This window comes from Pleurodeles waltl, chromosome 10 (genome assembly GCF_031143425.1).
Source record: "Pleurodeles waltl isolate 20211129_DDA chromosome 10, aPleWal1.hap1.20221129, whole genome shotgun sequence".
Taxonomy (NCBI): Eukaryota; Metazoa; Chordata; class Amphibia; order Caudata; family Salamandridae; genus Pleurodeles; species Pleurodeles waltl.
This window is the reverse complement of record NC_090449.1, coordinates 661,517,333-661,540,256: the sequence shown is the minus strand read 5'-3', so window position 1 is coordinate 661,540,256 and position 22,924 is coordinate 661,517,333. Positions and strand designations below refer to the sequence as shown.

The window sequence follows — 22,924 nt, the reverse complement described above, 5'->3', positions numbered from 1 at the left end:
CCCTTTTCTTCTCCTAAAGAGCAACATATTATATTTGTATTATATTTGTAGAAAGATTTTGGAATGCCATAACAGAAGTCCAGAGTCCTGTTACCTATATCAGATACAGCTTTATATACATGTCCAGGCAGAGCAATCATATACCAGGAAAAGCAAATGCCAGGTGCAACATCACATGACAACTCACAGTCATATGTCTGGTGCTGTCTGAAATGCTCAGGCATAGTATAACATGTGCAGATGTAGACTCACATGACCACAAACAGTGTCATATGATCAAGCACAGCCTCACAAGTCCACTTCTAGCCATGCATGCCACGGTTTAACCATCATGTCTCAAATAATTAAGTGCATGTCTATGGACTGCAACCATTTGCAGCCTATGTTCGGATGCAGTGACACAGAAAAGTAATGGCAGGTATATCCTTGTATGCCTAGCCCCACCCATGAAATGTTCAGGTAAAGACATCATATGCTTGTTTATCCTTGCATGTCAGACTATAAAATCAGCTCAGACAGATTCCAGTTGTCTGCTAAACGTAAAATGGCTCTTCAATCAATCAGGATTTGTAAAGCGTGGCTAATCACCCGACAGGGTATCCCAGCACTTGTAGGTCCCAGAGAAAGCAGTGAAAGCGAGGGAAAAGCAAGGAGAAGGCACACAAAAATGAGGGAAAAACCAAGGAGAAGGTACATAAAAAGCGTGGGGAAAAAGCAAGGAGAAAGCAATGAGAATGAGGGAAAAGCAAGGAGAAGGCACACAAAAAACAGGGGAAAACAAGGAGAAAGCAGTGAGAACGAGAGAAAAGCAAGGAGAAGACAGGAGCAAGAGAGATGCAGCAGCACAGGGAGAGCACGGCTTGGGACCGGACTCATTGCCACGTTGTCATATAGTGCATAGAAAAGCTTGCACATGTGCTGGAAGGAAGGCAGAATAGGTGTCTTACCTGCAAAGAATCCTCTCCATACATTCGTCTCACTAAAGGCTACCACACTTAGCTATCCCAAAACGAGAAAGAAAAACCGTTGTGGCTGCTCTTCTCGCACCTTTACTTTCCTGATAGTAGGGGGACACAAGAAATAAGCGACCTTGCAAGGTTTGCCCGTTCTCCCAGGACACAGCCCTGTCTGAGCAGTACCACCCCCAATCTTAACGAGAGGCAGGAGATAACAGTAATGGCTTCCCACACAGTAGCAGCACTCTCATGCTTCCCACATGATAGCAGCAGTCTCATCTCAGCCTAGAGAGTGGGGAACAGAGGCAGAAAATCAACAACAGCTCCACCATAGGACATCTCCCTATTGCTGCCTGACAAACCTCTTCCTGGTGAGATATACCAACAGTAATAATTCCTACCTCCTGTCCTACCCATGACTGCCCAGCAGGAAGTGTCACTGGGGCGGGGGGGATGGAGTTTGACATGAATTTGGAGGCAACTCCTAATCTATGGCCAGCAGTACTAGTTGTATATCGATGTCTGTCTTTTTACTTGTCAAACCAGTTAAGAGGGGGGAGACTGAGGAGGACAACAATGTCATATTTAGCACAGGAGAATAGATTGATCCAACAAATAAACGTACTTATGTTTGCAAGGCATTATTCCATTGCGTCATCTTGAAAGCTCCATACGGTATGACCAGAAAGCTGAATTTGTTAGTGAAACATAAAAATTCACCACCTGAAAGCCATAATTTTGCTTTTACTGTGTCTTTACTTTAAAATTGTGTCTAAAGTGACTGCTAAGTTCATCATCAAGCCCTGGACACCTTGTGGGCATGTAAAATGAAATGACTGGGGCAGTTTGTCCCAATTCCATGAGGAAAAGCAGACTCCTGCCAACAAGAGTTGATGTAAGCATCTGATTAGTTATTTCCTCTTGTAGACATTTTCCATTACGGATACCCAACAGTCTAAAGCTTTACCTAGCTAAACAGAAAACTGCTGATGTCTTGTTATCCATTATCTGAAGGGTCTGCCTGCCAGATTAATTATTTGTAAGATAAATCCTTTGTGGCAAAAAACATGCGTGTCTAACAGCACCTGAGGTGCAGGGCAATGTAATTCTCAGTAAGTGGAGAAAGGGTAAATAGTTGCTTTACCAGTGTTTGTGGTATCAAATGACAACCCCTTATCCAAGCCAGGGACAAAGGAGTATTAGGATAGCATTCTGGAATGTAGCAATGGTCAACCCCAAGTCTGGAGACTTGGACCGAAGGCTTTTTTCAGCAGCCCATAAAATATGCTGCTTTCAAGAAACTTGGCACACAATTTAGCGTTCTGAGTGTTATGTATGATATCCTAGGGAAGTATAGTAATACACTGGAAGCCTCTGTTTTGACAATCCTAATAACAGTAATGTTTACTGCTCAAGTAAGAGTGATGTCAAGTAGCAGCTTTGTTATCCAGTATTTAGTAACCGCTGGAGGGAAATTTACAATACATCTCAAAAAAGCATATGCACTCCAATTAACATAACAAAATATGATCCTCACATTTAGAAAACTGTGACACATTTAACTTTGATGACACCTCCGTGGACTGGGATAGCTGCCTACTAGCAGAGGGGAAATGTAACTGTCATCTTGAACCAACCCTCCCTCACCAACAAAAATCATATGATTAAAAACTGAACTTGGCCCGCCCACCAGAAGGAAAACTGCAGCAAGGAGGGATATGTGTAACTTAAATAGCTTTTTGAGAACTTGCAATGGTCACCCCATATCTAATTCCCCAGCTACTTCTGCCTCTCTTGTTAAATCATGTGTGTGCCGGCCTGCAATCTTGAATAATAAATACACTGTAACCTGGCCAGCGTAACAGATTTCTGTGCGGTATTAGGAGTTGAAAGCGACAGTAACCTGCTCATTCCTCATCTGGTCTGCCATTATGGGAGCCCAAGCTTTACTGGGGCAATGCAATGTGTGTGGCCATGATGGCTGCTAACAGCTTGAGATCACTGAAGGAATTCGGAGCACACTATATTGCCAAACATTATAAGCCCCTTAGCCTTTCTTATGAAAGGGGGAAAAAATAAGAATGTCCTAAGAGCATGCCAGGATAATTAATAAGTATCATAGTGTTCAAGATGTGACAAAGCCCTTAAGGTGACAAAAAGTAAAGGTAAAGGAGAGAAGGCATGGAAGTATAGCTGCGTTCAGAGAAGAGCACATCGCTGGGCGCTGCGAAGAGAGAACTATACCTACTTGTAAATAACTGGGAGGCCCTACTTGAACTATGAAACAGTAAAGATCATTAAAAACGTTGGCCACAGCTTCTAATAGGATTGCAGGTGAGGTTACTACAGAAGAGTAATGTTGATCAAGCTTTTTTGTGATCTGTATTATTTAAATTTCGGCTGACCAGGTGTGCACTTTTGAGGCTACTACACGATATTGCAGCATTTTGATAATGGAAAACTTGCTTTGTTTACAAGAGGTACTGATGCTATTTGAGGGGCAAAATAATAATTAAAACGCACCAGGCATGACTAAATGGCCATGCCAATATTATAAGGAAGAATCTGTAGCATGTGCCCTTGATATACTTAACTTATCGAATGCAGTGGTAATCGCTTATGTTTTATCAGAAACTTTGCTAGGTGTGGGGGTTGTGCCCATTTACAAAAAGGGACTAAAGGATTTACTAATTGACTAGCAACAGATATATTTATTAGATGGATTCATCAAAATATATGGGAAGTTACTTTTTGCCTGATTTGAACAATGGTCTGAACAATATAACTAGCATAAGGCAGGATTTACCAGTAGGGAACACTATGTAGGTTTTAAGGCTTCAACTCCTAATAATGAAATATATTCATTTAAGGAGGATCCACCTATCTGCCACTTTTCCAAACCTAAATGTAGCTTTGATTGAATCAACTGACAAGTTACATGGTCAGGTTTGTGCTGCAAATAGCAGACCATCTAGTGCAATACAGCCCTGTATATGCATTTTTATTCATCTGCTTGCAGTAGATACAGGGAAAGGATACTTCTCCAGCTGCAAGAACAACAATGTCTAGATGTGTTTGGCAATCTAAGAGCTACCAAGATCTTCCAGTACCATATAGTCTTGTGGAGATGGGAAGTAAGACTATCACAGGAACAAGACATCCTTCAGCACACAAGAATCCATCCTAGCAAAAACAATACTTATTTCTTGTTCTTCAAACTTGTCTGTGTGGCAAAATATCCACCTCATGCCCGACCTCTAAAAGACTGAACAAACACACACAAACTTGTTATGAAACTCTTGTTTATGAGGAACATCAGCCTTCTCAACTTAGCAATCTGTTGATTCCGATTGTCATGAATTTTAATGGCAGACACGTAAAGTATCTTACCCAGCACCAACTGTCAGGGTTATGGCCAGTTGTTACAATTACCATTAAGCAACTGCCTTTAACAAAAATGCTTGTGATGTCAGATCAATTTAAGACCCACTTGTTTACGAGAGCAGACAATGTGAGGATTGCGGTCCCATAACATTCATGCGGAGGCTTTTTCCTTGAGGTTTCAATGGTCCTGGGTAAAAGACTAATACAGTGCAGCTGGATCTATAATTTGAGTCATCAACTGCCATAACCGCAATGATCCAGGGGAGGGAAAAACCCAACCTCAAAGAAGCCAGCTCTTGCCAGACTACAGAATTATCTCAGAAATCTTGACAGAAGAGTATGATACATCTAGACTCCTCATCCCAGTGGCAAGTCATGCAGAATCCAATGGGTCGGATGTGACGCTGGAAAAGAGGATCCACCTGATAATACAAAGTCCTGGAGGTGACAGGCTCCGAGGAACCGCTATCCTGTAGTGGAAAAGCAAAAATGCTGAGTTGTGTTCTAAAAGAACACAAGTCATTCCTGGATAGAAACCCTTTCCCAGCCCTTAATCTGACCCGCAGTCTACTAATGCAGATCTTGTGGATGTTACCAGAAAGAATTTAGAGAGATTCAGCAACAGTCCAGCGAAGTGCAGGAGGGACAATACCCTAAGAGGAGAATGTATCAGAGTGGCAAAGCCCCATACTGGCCAACAATTCAAGTTGGGATAGGTGTTCATCTCTCTCGCCAGAAACGTTGTCACAAATGTGGGATCGAAATAGAGCACTTGTTTCTGTTAGTTTACTTTCCATGGCACAAATCTCATCACCAATAAATAAAGCTGTCAGAGGAAAATAGGGGACTAATGGCCTGATTTAGGTCTTGGCTAACAAGTTACTTCATTACAATAGTGATGGATTTCGGGTCTCCGGTACTCTAAATCCCATAATATGCTATGGGATTTATATTTATGTGAGCGGGATATCAGTCACCATTGTCACAGAGTAACTCGTCCGCCAAGATCTAAATCAGGCCCTAAGTGTCCTGAAGGACGGCACCAAACAACCAATTCGGGGTGGCTTTAAGATGGGGATATATTCTCATTCCTGAAAGTGGCTGCTGGTCATAAGGTAGAACCTTACAACTCCCTTAAGGCCATCTTCGGGCCCCTACCTCCGTCTGGCCCGATTCCTAGCCCCAAGGAGGTTAGAAATGTCCTACCTAAATGCATGCAGCTGAGTTTGCCCTTGGCATCAGTTAGGCCCTCTGGATCCATTCTCAGATCAGTTCCGGTTCCAGTGCACAGCCCTTCGGGGTTTCCACCTGCAACTCCGGAGTTCAGTCAGCTGACGTCGGCGGTCAACGCCAAACCAATTTCCCTATCTGATGCAGAGACAATGCCACTCAGCACTCCAATAACGTTGAGTGCAGCGCCGGTGGTGCCGCCCAGCTCAGATACCTTCCCTCCTCCTTCTTATCAGTCTTTTGACATTTTATCTTCGGGGCAAAAAAGCTTTTGGAGGTGAAGGAGAGGAGCTAGGGGTTTATCAACCCTGTGGACGAGACTGCCCAGCCTCCTATGGAGGGTAGTTAGCTGACGGAGTTGGGTGAGGATAAGGGCCTTGAGTCCTCACTGACTTCGGACCTCCCCTGCCCCGTCCACTGCCCCTGCCTTGTGGCGGAGGGGAGCTCCTCCTATGCTGAGGTACTGAAGAGGGCAGCTGCAGTCCTAGAATTGCAGCTCCCCTCTGTTGAGGTCACCACTGATGCCTTGTTGACAGTGCTTCACCAGGGTCATACTGGAATAGAGCCTGTGCTCTCATATAGTGAGACACTATGATATTTTATAGGGGACCTGGGCTAAACTCTGCATCAGGGTCCCTGTGGACAGATCCAGAGACATCAGCCACCCCTGAAGACCCGGTTTGTCTAGTCCGCCACCCGACTTGGAGGAGTTTTGTGGTGGAGGTTGCTACTGACTCTTCTGACCTCAGCATCCTTCCTAACGTTCCTCCAAACAGGGAGTCCAGGTGGCTGGAATGTTGTGGAAGGAGTATTTTCTCCTCAACCAGCTTGGCCCTGTGATTGATCAACAATCTTTTGTATATTGGGTTGCATTTTCCATGCATTGTGGGTTTCAGTGGTACACCTGCTTCCTTTGTTTCTGAAGTAAAACTGTAGCGCACTCACCCAGACACTTGAGGATGAGCGAGAGGCAGCTAGGTTTTTTAGAAGGTGTGGTATATATACCACGGACTCAGATGGCTGCTCTGTGGCTCTCTCTGTCGCACAGTGCTGATACGCCTGGCTATGTCTCTTTGGTTTTTCAGACGCTGTTCGCTCTACATTGGAAGATGTGTCATTCGATGGCACTCACCTTTCTGACACTCATGCTGATTCTGCATTGCAGCGCTTTCGGGACAGTCGGAGTGGCAAATATTCGTACGTATGTCTATTGTTATGTTAACAGATGGACCCAACCCAGAGTGGAGTCCTATAGTTACTGTCCAGCCCTGCTTCGGCTCTCTTTTTTTCATTACTGCCTGATTCCTTCCACCTTCTGGTGGGACCTGGTATGATGTTCCTGCCTTTGCAGGACCTCCTAGCTGTTGCTGACAGCTTTTGTTTTTGCTGTGTGGGTGGTGTGTATTCTTGTGTCCCTAAGTGAGTTTAGCACCTGTTACAGCAGGGTTTTTACTTTTTCTCTAAAGACAGACTTTATGCTCAAGAAATAGTTACCTTTATGGTACATAACCTGCTCTGTGTGGAGGATCCTCCATTTGCCTGATAGGCGTTCCTCATTATCTTGTAGCACTCATCGTATCCTTTATAGGGAACCGGTCATTATCTCTCCTTTCGATCCTTGGTGCATGGCATATCGCTTGCACAGGTATCTGTTTTCTGTTGTATTAGTCTTCCTGCTTAATAATGAAGTATTTATAATACTCCTCTTTCTAGTGTTGCTCTTCCAATGAGAAGTTCTTCCTTTTCTGTCAGAGCAACAGGGAAAGATGTTCTACTGTTGTTCTTGACACTGACATCTCAAACTCTGGTGGTGCTGGAGAGCCTGTTCTTTGTTGTGCTTGTGCGAGTCATACTACACGACAATCTTTCCTTGTGCTACCGGTCTTGCTGCCTTGCAGTGCTCCTTCATTGCATGGATATGTGTATTACTTTCTTCTTGCTTAAAGGTCAGGTCCTGTACCCTGGCAGCTACACAGCCCTTTTGGTCAAGGGGCCACACACCTATCACAGCCTCCAGATTCTATTGTTCATTCTTCCGACGACACCATATGAGCTTCCTCTGTGTCAATGGCTATCTTCCATCTTACTGTGAATGCCTGGTTGTTACGCTCATTCCTTGACCACCCTAATTCCGGACCCCTCTGGGGGTGGTTGTACCCTTCTTCATTTTTATTAGTTAAGCTTTGTTATTCATAAGGGCGTATCCCCTTTTGCTGTGTACATCTCTTCCTTCGGAAGGTAGCCATATAAATTGATATTATGAAGGCAGTTAACATGCTTGTCTTTTACTTCTGGTGATTTTGATGTTTCTTGTTCCTGTAGAGACATTAGTTTCTGTGATGAGCGATTGTTCTTTTCTAAGCTGCAACTCCTTTGTTGTTCTCCACACGTTCTATTCTCTTATATTAGTATTATGTATATGTACTTGATTCGGTATTTCTACATTTATGACATCATCGTTGTGCTGCTTCAGTCTTGGCCTGAATGTATGTATGTATATTGAGTTTAGTTGACAGGATTTATAAAATACATGGCTACCAAAAGGCCTACCAGCACTAAAGCAGAACAGAGCAGACTGCAGGGACACCTGATTAAACCCTAAACAGCCAGGTTTTTAAATTCTGGCAAAAGGAGAGTTCATGACTAATTTGACGAAGCCCCAGTGGGAGAGAGTTCCAAAGTTTAGCAGCTCTATGAGCCATGGATATTCCGTCCCACGGTACTGACCGTAGGGATCTTCATCAGGGAGGCCATAGAGGATCTAAGGACCCTATAGAGGATATAATAGGAGGCTATGGGCCTCAGAAGACAGGCCCCCTGTCGTTAAATACTCTATGCACAATGCAGAGGGCCTTACATTTTATACATTGTTCCATCAGGAGCCAGTGGAGGACGACTATGGAGGGTTTAGCCGATTGATGTCTTGGAATGTTCATAAGAAGAGAAGCGGCGAGATTCTGCACAACTTGAAGTCTCTTCACTCCATACTGAGTTGAGCTGAAGTAAAGAGCATTTCTATAGTCCAGACGCTAAATTATGAGAGCTTGAACAATAAGTTTTTTAGCTAAAAAAGGAAGGACAGCAAAGGCTTTCCACAATATCCTTAGCAGTCTAAAGAAAGTGGCAGCAACCTTTCTTGATTGATGGTCAATGGTGATGCTGAAGTCCAACCACACCCCCAAACACTTTATTGCTTTTTTCAGAGGTGGTAAGGTCTCCAGCCCTTCAGGGACTAGAGAAAGGGACCTATGGTCAACGTTATTTCCTACTAACATCACCAGAGGCGTTTACTTTATTTCTGGCAGTTTTCTCTTACATTAACGGTTGTTCTCCATCAATAGTTGGTGTTGAAGTCTTCGCCATATTTCTCTTGCAGCATTGTTCAATGCTTTTTCTACACAAATGGGTTCTTGTTTTTTTTCCCCTCCTTTGTTATCTGTGCTTTTTTTTAAAGCAGCTTTGGCTTGATTAATGAGTTTTAATGGGTTTTTACTGCAAAGAGCTATAGCTCAGTGGCACTGCTTGTCGACTTTGAATCTCCATATACTGGACGGATATGGGTTCAATCCCACCTCAGGAGTCAGTTTTTTATGTTCATGTTGTCTCCCACCACTTTTTTTGCCCCTCTGCTGTGGTAACACTATTCCCCGGTTCTTCAATGCCTTTAGGGCTTTCCTTGCCTGTGCTTTTTCCCCACAGTTTTTATAGTGAGGAGTCTATTCTTCTTCACCTGATTCCTAAGAGTGTTCGGCCTCTTTTCTACACAGGCATGTCCTAGCCAGTGACTCTTTGCAGGATGAGTTGCATTTGCATTACAATCCAGCTATCCACTGGCCAAGACGTAACTCCCTCAAGCTTGTGTGCTCATTCTACCAGTGTCAGACCGCGACCACTGCATTAGAATGCAGAGTTCTGGTCCTGGATATCGGCTAGGCTACAACGTGTGTTTCCATGCACGCATTTTCCAAACATTAATGTCTGGATACTCAGGTCCGCTGCAACAGGCTTTTTGCCTATTCAGCTCTGCAGGAGTTAATTGTTTTTTTAAATTGGTCTGCAGACCCTGCTCCGGGATGGTATTGCTTTAGCATCTATTCTGAGGTAAGGAATACGTGGCTATAAGTCTCTATCGGATGAAAAAGTTACTTAACTTTGGTGACGCCTTATCTGGTAGAGACAGGATCGAGCTGCAGATTCTTTACCGACCCTTCCCTCCTCCACGCTCTTCTGAAAGACTACTAGTAATGGGATTCTTCCTCCCGGGTCCTAGTTGGGCACATGGTGTAGAAGTTCAGATACAGTATCTGCACATCTTTGCAACAAGGTCTTTTTTGGCACACTGTTCCCTTAGGCAGTTTCTGTAGTGGCTTTGCGGTTTGGCACAGAAAATAGTCACAGAAGAAACTGACGTCAGCACATCGGAGAGGGGATTATATGAACACTGATGTCACTTCCGCTAGACAACGTCGCTACGGAGTCACACACTGCCCTCTTCCAACATGCAGAGTACCTGCGGCGAAAAATTTCTGGTTCCAGTCTGTCACCTGCAAGAGAATTCTAAGATAAGGAATCTGCGGCTAGATGTGCCTCGCACAACACACCGCAGTACCACCACAGAGTTAGACACACCTGGGCCTAGCCACTGGCCTCCACTGTGTTGCTCTCTACAACATCAGCTATCTTGTGCATACCAGGCCTTCCACTGCCGTGCCAGTAGCCCTCAAGAGAACCACAGTGAGGACCTCCTGATCCACGGCTCATATTTACCTCATCCAGGTATATTACACTGATCCACAATGTCCTCCAACAGTGGCAGCAGAAAAGACACCACCCTAAGAATGTGTTCGCCAAACCCCAACCAAAGAAAGCTGATTACAGAGGGGATGCCCCCTCGCTGTCGCCTACTCCCATTTTCGCACCTGATTCACGACCACCAGAGGATGAGGCTCCGGTCGCAGAGGCATTTCTGGAGAGCCTCTTTGGAGCACTAAGAGAGGACCTAGCCGCCCTTAAAGGAGATATGGCAATACAGATCAAAGACATCAAGAGGGATATTGGTGACCTGGGCCAGCAGGTCAATTACCTGGAACACGCAGGTGACTCACTGATCATTCATCCATTGTGTTTGCACTCCATGTGCCTCGATTGGCACCTCCCTATCCCATGTGGAGCCTTAATCATAAGCTGCTCGTAGATGACTTCTCTATATCTGAAATAACCAACGCCATACGCCTTTTCATAGACACAAATGATATCCCAGACGTGCCTATAGCTCTTTTGTGGAATACATTGAAGGCTGTCATCCAGGGGCAGTTCATAGCTATCGCAGCCCGACTTAACAAGGATAGACGAGATAAGCGGACTAAATTAGAGGACAACATCAGAGAAAATGCGGTGCCAGCTAACAGCAGCTCGCAAACCGCTTTGGGCATTAGACATGGACAAGGCCAAATACGCTCTTTTGAATACAAAACAGAAATATTACGCATAATAAAGCGGGCCACCGACTGGTTTAACGACTTCATGCCCAACCTATTCAGCAAAGGGTGGATGAAATAGAGGGAATATAGGGCCAGAGTGTGCCAGGATGAACAAATATCCCAAGAATTCGGACACTTTTACACTTTTCTGTGCACAGCGGAAACACTTGACTTGGACAATGCTAAATCCTATGCAGAACAGGCACCCTTGACTCAGATGCCACAAGACGAGGCCTCCAAGCTTGATAAGGACATCCATCCTGATGAGATGATTGCTGCCATAAAACATCTACAACGATGCAAAGCACCCTTTTACAAGACATTCGCTGCTCAATCAGATCCTGTCTTGGCTCAGTTGTACAACATCTTTAGCACAACAGGCACCCTCACACACACCATAAAGATGACCACCATTACTCTTCTCCTAAAACCTGGAAAAGACCTGGTATACTGTTCACAATATCAGCCATTTCATTGTTAAACATTGACGCCAAAATATTTACCAGCATCTTGATGGCTTGCCTCTTCCCTTATATACAAAGCCTCCTTGACCCTGATAAAGCCAGGTTTATACCTGAGATAGGCTGCAGTGACTGCACCAAATGAATTTGCCATCTCCTTGCCACCAACATGCACTTCTTTTATCCGTCGATGCAGAGAAAGCCTTCAATCGAATGACCTGGCCATACCTCCGCCTAGTGTTTGAAAGAGTCGGGCTGGGCGTACGGTTCAAACGGTGAATATGGAGTAGCTATACAGATCCACAGGCAACAATCAGGGTTAATGGGCTGATGTCACAACCATTTAAGGCGACAACGGGTACCGACAGGATTACCTCCTGTCTCCACTACTATTTGCCCTATACATGGAGCCATTTGCTGATCTCTTGCAAGGTAACCCATATTTCACAGGCATACTGATCCGAGGTAAAAAGCACAAGCTAGCTCTATATGCTGACAATGTAATGATAGCTATTACACAACCATATACCTCCTTGCCACCACTAATGCAGGAGATAGAGGAGTTCGGACAGACGCTGGCTTTAAAATTAGCTTCCAGAAGTATCAGATCTTCAATCTTACTATCCCCAAAGCTGATCAAGTCAAACTTGAGCAACATTTTCCCTTTACATGGGCTAATCAAGGAGTCCTGTACCTGGACCTAAAGATCCACTCCACACCGAGACACACCGCTTACAGTAACTACAATATACTATTCTCCAAAACCAGATCAGGCCTCACAGCTTGGAGGGGCTACACTCTTCTAATTCGGGCGACTGGCAGCAGTCAAAATGACCCTATTAACCAAGATCTTATACATTATGCAAACACTTCCCCTGCATCCCCCCAAATATACTAGGCAAACTACAGCATCTCATACAGAGCGTTATTTGGGCCAGGAAAAAAGCCTACATGGCAAAGAAACAAACTTACTTGACTCAGGCGGAAGGAGGACTGGGCATACCTCATCTGCTGCACTACTATCAAGTGGCGCAACCTCGACACGTGGTGGAATGGGCTAGACCAAGTACTGAGAAATACTGGTGCTTTATAGACCAAAGGAAGAAGAAGGGGGGTCCAAAAAAACCACAAGACTCCCTGTATACAAATGCCCCTTAATATTATAATACGTGGGAACTTCACCGGAGGACATTGGGCCCTAGTCCTCCATGGAAAACATGATTCAGAAAAATAGTGAGGTCCCACTTTATGAATGCAGTTATTATTTCTCAATATCCGAATATCTGAAGATGTGCCGCGTTCATCAACAAGGCTAGAGAAAATGTCAATATTGCTCCAAATCCAGTTTTATTTTAGAAAACATTTGATTCATAGTGAAAATGTGAACACACAGAGATCCAAGAGGGTGTATGAATTTAGGCCAGCCAACACGTGTTTCGCCCCGCGGGTGCGTAAGCCAGGGCTTTCTCAAGGCTGGGGAAGAAAACGAGATGTCATAAGGCTGGAAAAAAAAAAAAAAAAGTAGAGACAAGTGTGATTATATTAACACCGGTGAGAGGAAGCCTAGAGGCTGTGCCAGGAAATCCCAAGGGATTACTAAAAATAGAGACCCAATTGGCCCATGTGAATAGTCGTACTATCTGAAGACATGCTTCTCAAAATACAGATGAATATCAAAAACAAAAAGTCAAAAGCTGAGCAAGTAGCGGAACAGTGCCGGATAAAGGAAGAACTTGGTGACTAGAACTAAGGTGACTAGAGTATGAAAAAAAGCATGCTTTTGAAAAGAAACTTTGTTATATTAAGGAAAAAACGTGATTAAAAATGGTAGATGTTGCTGTGCATGCAGGAAGAAGAGAGAAGAAAGAAAAGAGAGAGGGAAGGGAGAGCAAACGTACCATTTCAAGTCATTATTTGTTCAGATAGCCAAATGATCAATCGATAATATAAGTAATAATACAGCAGTTGTCCTGAAATATAAATGTATGCATGTAACATCACATTGCTGATATCAGTAAATTATACACTAATTAAAAGTCAAGGAAAGCTTTTCCGGCTAAAAGATATCGAATATTAAAGGTATGTAAGAGAACAGAGTGTTATCTGTTTGAATAGAGAATGAGCACAATTAAGGTTTAAAACTAGGCTCAAAAGAAGAAATAAAAGAAGAAAAAGCAAATGCAAACAAGTTAATGAAGTTGTCAAGAAAGAATAGCTAAAGATAAAAATGAGTGCCATTGGTTATGCCTTATGGAGACCAAATCGAAAGGAAACCACCCATTTTGTATCCTCTAAAAATGTATAATGCACTTTAAGTCAGTGAAATGGTCAACTACTTGGACCGTTAAATAATTAGAGTGAGGAAAGGAGCCGAGTATTTAGTGATAGGGGAAAAGGCTCCCCTGCGACAGGACCCACCCGTTTTCTTTAAATATGTAGTCAGCCGCATTTGTCGCCCGAAGAAACATTCAAAATACAGGCGGCGCGCCGAAAAATGGCTCGCGTCTTTATACGCGGGCGGTATAAATGTGGTCTCTTGTCCTGCCTCGGTGTAAACTATAGGGCATGGACAAGAAAAAAGAACTAAGAGCGCTACCAGCACACTGGTGGCACACGACATCGAAGGCGCCATCTTGGTAGTAACCAAGAGCGGCGCCATCTTAACATGGAGCAGTGCATGTAATAAAAAGTGGCTGAAAATTACAACCAAGTTATTACGACGTTGTATATCGATGATCTGTTAAGTAATGGTTTAATAGTTATAGAGTAAGAAAAAAGGAAACAAGAAAGATTGGAGGAGATAAATTATGTTTTTTTCTGTACATATTTCATGTAGCCCTAACAACCTGAAGGGAAATAAAACATAAGAGACGGGAACAAATAAGGATGAAGTAACCATATGAGAGAAATATAAAGATACCCTTTTAAGAAAACAAGGGTGCATAATCAGAGAGCAAAAGAGAAAGGAAAGAAACATTATTAAACAGATATTTAAGGCAGGAAAAATAATAAATACATTTTTACAAAAACGTTGTTACAAGAACATTGTTATAAAGAACACTCAGGTGGCATTGTTGTTAGGTATCTCAGTTTTACAGTAACCAATAGTACCACCCATAGTCTTTGTTCAGTCCGTTATTAACTGTATCGTGTTGGATTATGAGTCTACTTTCCTCCTTGTGCAGGCGTAATGCAATGTTGCCACCTCAAGGGGTTGGTCTAATGCATCGAAGGCCACAGAATGTAATATTGCGTTCATGAGAGTGAAATTCTGTGAAATGTTCAACCAGTGGTGCTTTCATATTCAATTTTTGGATATTGCGATAGGGTTCTTGGATTCTTATTTTGAGCGGATGAATAGTACAGCCTATATAGGCTTGGTGGCATGGGCACCATAATATGTAGACAACATTTTGGCTTTCACAGTTTATGAAGTCATTGATATAAAACCTTTGCTCATTGATTGTAGTTATTGTAGTTTTAGCGAGGCCCCACTTGCAAATTGAACATTTGCTGCATGTATAAAAGCCCTTTGGTTTTGGAGGTAGAAATGATGTTGGGGACTGATTTTGAAAAAATTATGAACAGAGTTTATCTCTGAGTTTGGGAGCCCGTCTGAAACCTATTTGTGGAAAATTGGTTATGTGTTGATTAATGGAGGGGTTATTTTGTGGGAGGTACCAGTGTTTCCGAAGGAGTTTCCGAATCAAGTGATGACCATTATGAAATTCGGTAATAAATCGGATAACAGACTTCGTTTTCGGTGTAACTGAACATCTCTCCAAACATATAATCTTTTGGGGCCAGTACATTGATGGTATCTTGTTAATTTGGCCAGGTCAGAAGGGCCTTTTAAATCAATTTTTACAGTCACTAGTGCCAAACAAATAGGGCATCGACATTACTTATCAAATCTCTAACTCATCAGTAGAATACTTGGACCTTTTGATTTTTATAAAAGAAGACAAGTTACACACAAAATTCTTTCGCAAAACGACAGCAGCAAATTCAATCCTCCATGCCACCAGTTGTCACCCTTCAAGCACCATCCGGAACATTCCTCAGGGTGAATATAAAAGAGTCAGATTGAATTGCTCTACCAAAACAGACTATGACATTGTTTCCACCCAAATGACTGAGAGACTAAGGGCCAGGGGTTACAATCGTCAATCACTCAACGTAACTAAGGACAAACTACGTGACTTGGACCGCACTAAGCTATTAAACAAATCTTACACACCGAATACGAAGTCTGTTATCCGATTTATTACCGAATTTCATAATGGTCTTCACTTGATTTGGAAACTCCTTCGGAAACACTGGTACCTCCTACAAAATAACCCCTCCATTAATCAACACATAACCAATTTTCCACAAATAGGTTTCAGACGGGCTCCCAACCTCAGAGATAAACTCTGTTCATAATTTTTTCAAAATCAGTCCCCAACATCATTTCTACCTCCAAAACCAAAGGGTTTTTATACATGCAGCAAATGTTCAATTTGCAAGTGGGGCCTCTCTAAAACTACAATAACTACAATCAATGAGCAAAGGTTTTATATCAATGACTTCATAAACTGTGAAAGCCAAAATGTTGTCTACATATTATGGTGCCCATGCCACCAAGCCTATATAGGCAGTACCATTCATCCGCTCAAAATAAGAATCCAAGAACCCTATCGCAATATCCAAAAATTGGATATGAAAGCACCACTGGTTGAACATTTCACAGAATTTCACTCATGAACGCAATATTACATTCTGTGGCCTTCGATGCATTAGACCAACCCCTTGAGGTGGCAACATTGCATTACGCCTGCACAAGGAGGAAAGTAGACTCATAATCCAACACGAAACAGTTAATAACGGACTGAACAAAGACTATGGGTGGTACTATTGGTTACTGTAAAACTGAGATACCTAACAACAATGCCACCTGAGTGTTCTTTATAACAATGTTCTTGTAACAACGTTTTTGTAAAAATGTATTTATTATTTTTCCTGCCTTAAATATCTGTTTAATAATGTTTCTTTCCTTTCTCTTTTGCTCTCTGCTTACGCACCCTTGTTTTCTTAAAAGGGTAACTTTATATTTCTCTCATATGGTTACTTCATCCTTATTTGTTCCCGTCTCTTATGTTTTATTTCCCTTCAGGTTGTTAGGGCTACATTAAATATGTACAGAAAAAAACATCATTTATCTCCTCCAATCTTTCTTGTTTCCTTTTTTCTTACTCTCAAACTATTAAACTATTACTTAATAGACCATCGATATACAAGGTCGTAATAACTTGGTTGTAATTTTCAGCCACTTTTTATTACATGCACTGCTCCATGTTAAGATGGCGCCGCTCTTGGTTACTACCAAGATGGCTCCTTCGATGTCGTGTGCCACCAGTATGCTGGTAGCGCTCTTAGTCCTTTTTCTTGTCCACGCCCGATAGTTTACATCGAGGCAGGACAAGAGACCACATTTATACCGCCTGCGTATAAAGACGCAAGCCATTTTTCGGAGCGCCGCCTGTATTTTGAATGTTTCTTCAGGCGACGAATGTGGCTGACTACATATTTAAAGAAAACGGGTGAGTCCTGTCGCAGGGGAGCCTTTTCCCCTATCACTAAATACTCGGCTCCTTTCCTCACTCTAATTATTTAACGGTCCAAGTAGTTGACCATTTCACTGACTTAAAGTGCATTATAAATTTTTAGAGCATACAAAATGGGTGGTTTCCTTTCGATTTGGTTTCCATAAGGCATAACCAATGGCACTCATTTTTATCTTTAGCTATTCTTTCTTGACAACTTCATTAACTTGTTTGCATTTGCTTTTTCTTCTTTCATTTCTTCTTTTGAGCCTAGTTTTAAACCTTAATTGTGCTCATTCTCTATTCAAACAGATAACACTCTGTTCTCTTACATACCTTTAATATTTGATATCTTTTAGCCGGAAACGCTTTCCTTAACTGTTAATTAGTGTATAATTTACTGATATCAGCTATGTGATGTTACATGCATACATTTATATTTCAGGACAACTGCTGTATTATTACTTATATTATCGATTGATCATTTGGCTATCTGAACAAATAATGACTTGAAATGGTACGTTTGCTCTCCCTTCCCTCCCCTCTCTCTTTTCTTTCTCCTCTCTTCTTCCTGCATGCACAGCAACATCTACCGTTTTTAATCACGTTTTTTCCTTAATATAACAAAGTTTCTTTTCGAAAGCATGCTTTTTTTCATACTCTAGTCACCTTAGTTCTAGTCACCAAGTTCTTCCTTTATCCGGCACTGTTCCGCTACTTGCTCGGCTTTTGATTTTTTGTTTTTGATATTCATCTGGATTTTGCGAAGCATGTCTTCAGATAGTATGACTATTCACATGGGCCAATTGGGTCTCTACTTTTAGTAATCCCTTGGGATTTTCCTGGCACAGACTCTTGGCTTCCTCTCACCGATGTTAATATAATCACACTTGTCTCTACTTTTTTATTCCCCCCAGCTTTATGACATCTCTTTCTCTTCCCCAGCCTTGAGAAAGCCCTGGCTTACGCGCCCGCGGGGCGAAACACGTGTTGGCTGGCCTAAATTCATACACCCTCTTGGATCCCTGTGTGTTCACATTTTCACTACGAATCAAATGTTTTCTAAAATAAAACTGGATTTGGAGCAATATTGACATTTTCTCTAGCCTTGTTGAACGCGACACATCTTCAGATATTCGGATATTGAGAAATAATAACTGCATTCATAAAGTGGGACCTCACTGCTTTATAGAGCAGGCAGTCGCTGGACTTCACATATGGAAAGAGCCCTGGTTACCCAGACACCACCAACCACCAGGGATTCATATATTCCCATATATTCAAGCAACTATGGGGGTGTGGGATCAAGTACAAGAAACACAACACCTTTCCTCCTGCATCTCTCCCCAGACCCTGTTAACAGGGAACCCAGCCTTCCCACCAGCGGCACAGGGGTCCTCCTTCATGCAACGGCAGGGGGCAAATTGTAAGAGCACAGAAGACTTCTTCGGCCTGGATGGGCTTATGGATTTCCCACAAATCCAGTCGAATTACAGTCTCTCCTCCACTGCGTATTGGCAATAACTCTCCATCCGCCACTGGCTACCGCAAGCCTACATCCACCCACACGCTAGTCGACCCCTCACACCATTAGAAAAGTGGATCCTCACCCTCCAGCCTGATAGGCACCTCCTCTCCAATATCTATGCTTTTCTCATTGCACGAGTAACTCCCATTACATCATCGCCACGACAGCACTGGAAGATGGAATGCAAATGCACATTTACCCCCAAGGAATGGCATGACAACCTTCAGAGAGCCTGTATCTCTGCTTGTAGTACCTCTGAGAAATAAATGCTGCTCAAAATAGTGCACTGCTGGTACTATATGCCCGCTAGAGTGGCCAGATGGAGGCCAAGGGAAGACACCAACTGCTGGAGGATGTGCGGGCAGACGGCCACATTGACACATCTTCTTTGGGACTGCCCCATAATACAACACTTTTGGTTGGAGGCCTTGGCAGATGCTGATGAGATGTATGACATGGAGCTTTCCAGATTCCCCAGTTATATTTTACTAGGCATTCCAAAACCTTTAACATATTAATTGAAATCAGTACCGGCCAGGCCATCACATAGGCACTTGGTGCCGCTAAACAAGCTCTTTTGTCCTGCTGGGGTACTGACATGATGCCAGCCCAGACAGACTCGTCATTTAAATTATAAGAGCTGCAGGGCATGGAGAAACTGACAGCACTATTCACTCACACATTGCCAAAATTTGACAAGACCTGGGGCCACTGTATACTGACCTGTCTAGCATATCTCTGAATACCCCACTTCACCCAGGTGATCATTCTGCTCTTGATAAGTAGCTTTCAGACCATCAGAAACTCCCCTTCATCATGTGACTGGGGCACGCATTGCTCTTTTTCTGAAAACTGTCGGGCAACAACCCACCCCCCTCACCACAACTGCTCCTCTTCTTAACTCCTCCCTCCCTACGCCATCGCCTCTTCCCCCTTTATCTTCAATTTCCACTATTGTTACCATTTCACCAATTTCGCTCCCCACCGGCCTTTGGATGTAGGTGGGATGTTTGTTGTATTGTATCTTGACTAAAAATAATAAAACAGATTTAAAACTAAAAAATGAACACGGGTAGATTTTCCTTTCAAGATGTTAGACTTGGCATGGCACAAAAAAGCCTATGTTTCTGCTTTGACAGCAAACTGTATCTAGGTACTAAAGTAACAAATATTACATCAAATGGTTTTGCCAACTTCATACAGTAAATGACCTTTGCTCATAAAACTCAATTCATGAATTGGCCGTGATTATTTTATTACCTCCTAAATCATTCATCGTTCTTGTGAAAAAGTGCAATTAATAATTGAACAGACAACATGTGTATTTAAAAGAAAACCGCTACACAAATGTATATTTTCTATTTGCAACTATTTAAAAAAAAAAAAAAACGTATTTCAACCACACACTTCTTCTGCTGCAATTGTTCTACTTCCTGCTAGTCAAGCAGATGGCCGAATTTGAAACAGTGTTTCTTGTAGACAAAACTAGGGTTTGGGTTGACAGAAGACTAACACGAAGATAACAGCTTAATAACTGACCAGATACCGGAGGTCAAACTTCCAAACCAGTTGATACATTCGCATTGGGTCCTGTGAAGCTTTTGGTGGAAGGTCATTCCACTCTCAAGGTTAATTGGAAGAATATACCATTACCCTCTGTCTTTAGAGTGTTTTGGAAGAGGTCCAAAAACGCCTGAAAACATATTTTATTGTATGCATATAGCACAGCTCCCACTTAACAATTATCATCCCTTTTGCATGGTGTTTACCTTTCTCTGATAGCATTATGAACCAGTGATAAGACTCGCATGAGTTCTGTAGACAAAAAACACAAACAAAATGTAATCCAGCTTGACTGATCACCAAAAGAATGCAAATTCTCAATGATCAAAGTCAGATATCTCAAAAGGAATCTGTAATACCCCCTTTTTCACAAAGGTAACTATGTACTTTCCCCTGTGTGTTCTTTTTGTTTCACATAAGCATTTAGCCATTCAAAAACATAAAAAAGTGTTTCTAAACTGTGTTTTTCTTCTCCAAAAGTTGAACTATAGCTAATAATAGGGTATTCCATGCTGGCTATGTTTTGTAGATTTTACAGTCTCTCTAAAATAATGCAAACGCTATGGGTTACAGGCAGTAAAACATACTATGTTACATTTTAATATTTACCTTGTCAGCTTTTATATTTTCTTGTTCTGATAGCCAGTGATTTGGTGGACAAAAATGCCTTCTTGTGTCCCGGGCCTTTAACATTTTCACCAAGTTAGTTATAACCTACGGTAGTTAAGAAGAAAATACATACTGTCACTATTGTGGCATTGCTGCTGAAGACGAACGACAATCAATCACTAAACAATTAACGTATCAATTATGAAGAGTAAGAACAACATAGCAAAAGGCATAGTTAAACATAGTCAAAATTGAATAACAGCCATTTGAGCTTGGCAACAAAGCCAGTGTACCCATACATTTTGCAACTTGCTTGAATCCCACCTTTCACAGCCAATGCATTTTTTTAAAAATCTATTTGAGTGGCCTCAATAAAGACTTCTATATTAAAATTTCTCCAGCATAAGTGATTTAGTCACAGGCCTTTCATAATCGTCGATTAGAATCAGCCTTTCTGTGTTTTCATTAAAAGTACATTTAGATATCTTTCCTCACGAGTTTACATATTTCTAATCTGTATTTTCCAATGCATAAAGAGCCACAAATAGTTAATCTTCAGTTCAGGTAATATAAACAATCTCTTCTCTTTTTCCATATTCTTTAAAAATAGACAAAAATGAATATTGCTTTATTACCTTAGATTTTAGTAAACAAATCATTTGCAGTACGACTCTAATTTCCCCAGAACTGGATTGTAAATATGCCAATCATCTAAAGCGTTTTTCAGTTCTAGATACTTTAAAACATCCTACCGCAATTTCCTTCTTAATGGTCAAGTAATATTTTTCATAAGGTATTTACACCATTTGCAGTTCAATTTCATTTTTTCTTTAAATAACTATCTTTGCCGTATAAAAAAAACATTCATTAGTCAAGCATATCATGAGTCAATTACCCGGTTCTCAGGTCGAAACTCCAATCTCCCAATTTAATAAATACATTTATGTCTGTACTACTATCTGAAGAATATGTTATACTAAAATGAACGGAATGTGCCATAAAAGTATCATTTCTCCATTCAGAAAGGCCATTAACGAAAAGTTCAGTTCACACGATATAAGTTTATGTCTGACCCAAAGAGAGCTGCCCTATAGCTTTTCTCTTTTTAAAAGGCCAGAACGACCTCTCCCCAAGATGCCAGCTCAAAGCTCTGTTTGATAAACAAAAGAGACGCAATTGCTGGAAACTCAAGACGGTAATCTTTGGATCAGGCCATCCCACAGGCAGCCATACACCGTTACTCTCCAAAAGCACAACCTGCTTCCAGCCTTACTGAAAGCAAGCAGCAAACATCTGCTTCAGTTGTTTCAAATTCATGACCAGTGTAACATGTTCGCTCATTTAAAAACCACGAAATAAACCATCAATGTATTTGTGTTACTGCTTCACCTTCTATTAACTCCAAGTTTGGTTTAGGCTTCTATTCACGGAAGGCTGCTTTTACTTCGGGTGGCAGTGAGGGCTTGTTTTGTCCTTCTTTCTTGCAAGAATTGGGCTTGTCTCTACCAAGCAACCTACGTTTTTGTAAACAAAAATGGTGACACGCTACAAATATTATTGTCCCTATCCATTTACCTTTGATGGTACATGCAAGTACGCATCAATGTCCATAACAGCCTGCAAACCTCACCAGAAACAATGTAGTACAACCAAGGTACATCGACCTCACTCCATACTTGCTGCCTTGTGACGGGGCACCAGATTAGATAAGCCCTCGCTTCCCCTGGTCCAGGGTCTCCTCTGTATGTTATTGACTGCTACATGAGGATTCAACTCTCTGGAGGGCAGATTTGGACCAGTTTACATTCTGCAGATCGGGCACTGCCTTCCATCAACAATGGCATGCTGGTTCTGCCTCATCTGGGCAGAAAGAAAGTTCACCCTGATGGGAATCCCTTTAAATCTGAAAAACTTCCTTCTATTCGGGGCATCGCCTGCTTATGTCCTACACGCGTTTAAGTAAACACAGTCTTATTTTCTGCCATGACTCTTTACAATAGCTGCCAGATGTATTATTTCCACCTTCAAATATAGCTAGTATAGCTCTCAACTTGCTGGGATCTTTCTCTGAAAATTACTTTTACCCAAATATATTAGTGAAATGTGATTATCAGTATTCTGCTGTAAA

The 22,924-nt window shown here is 42.1% G+C and overlaps 1 protein-coding gene across 3 annotated transcripts in view; it reads right to left on the bottom strand.

Annotated features, from left to right (window-relative positions):
* Positions 1-22,924, bottom strand: part of UBE3C (ubiquitin protein ligase E3C) — an 885,810-nt gene that overhangs the window by 386,126 nt on the left and 476,760 nt on the right. For all 3 annotated transcript variants that reach the window (XM_069211153.1, XM_069211154.1, XM_069211155.1), the window contains exon 16: positions 20,797-20,901. In XM_069211153.1, coding sequence (XP_069067254.1) covers positions 20,797-20,901 — 105 coding nt within the window. The remainder of the gene's footprint in view (positions 1-20,796; positions 20,902-22,924) is intronic.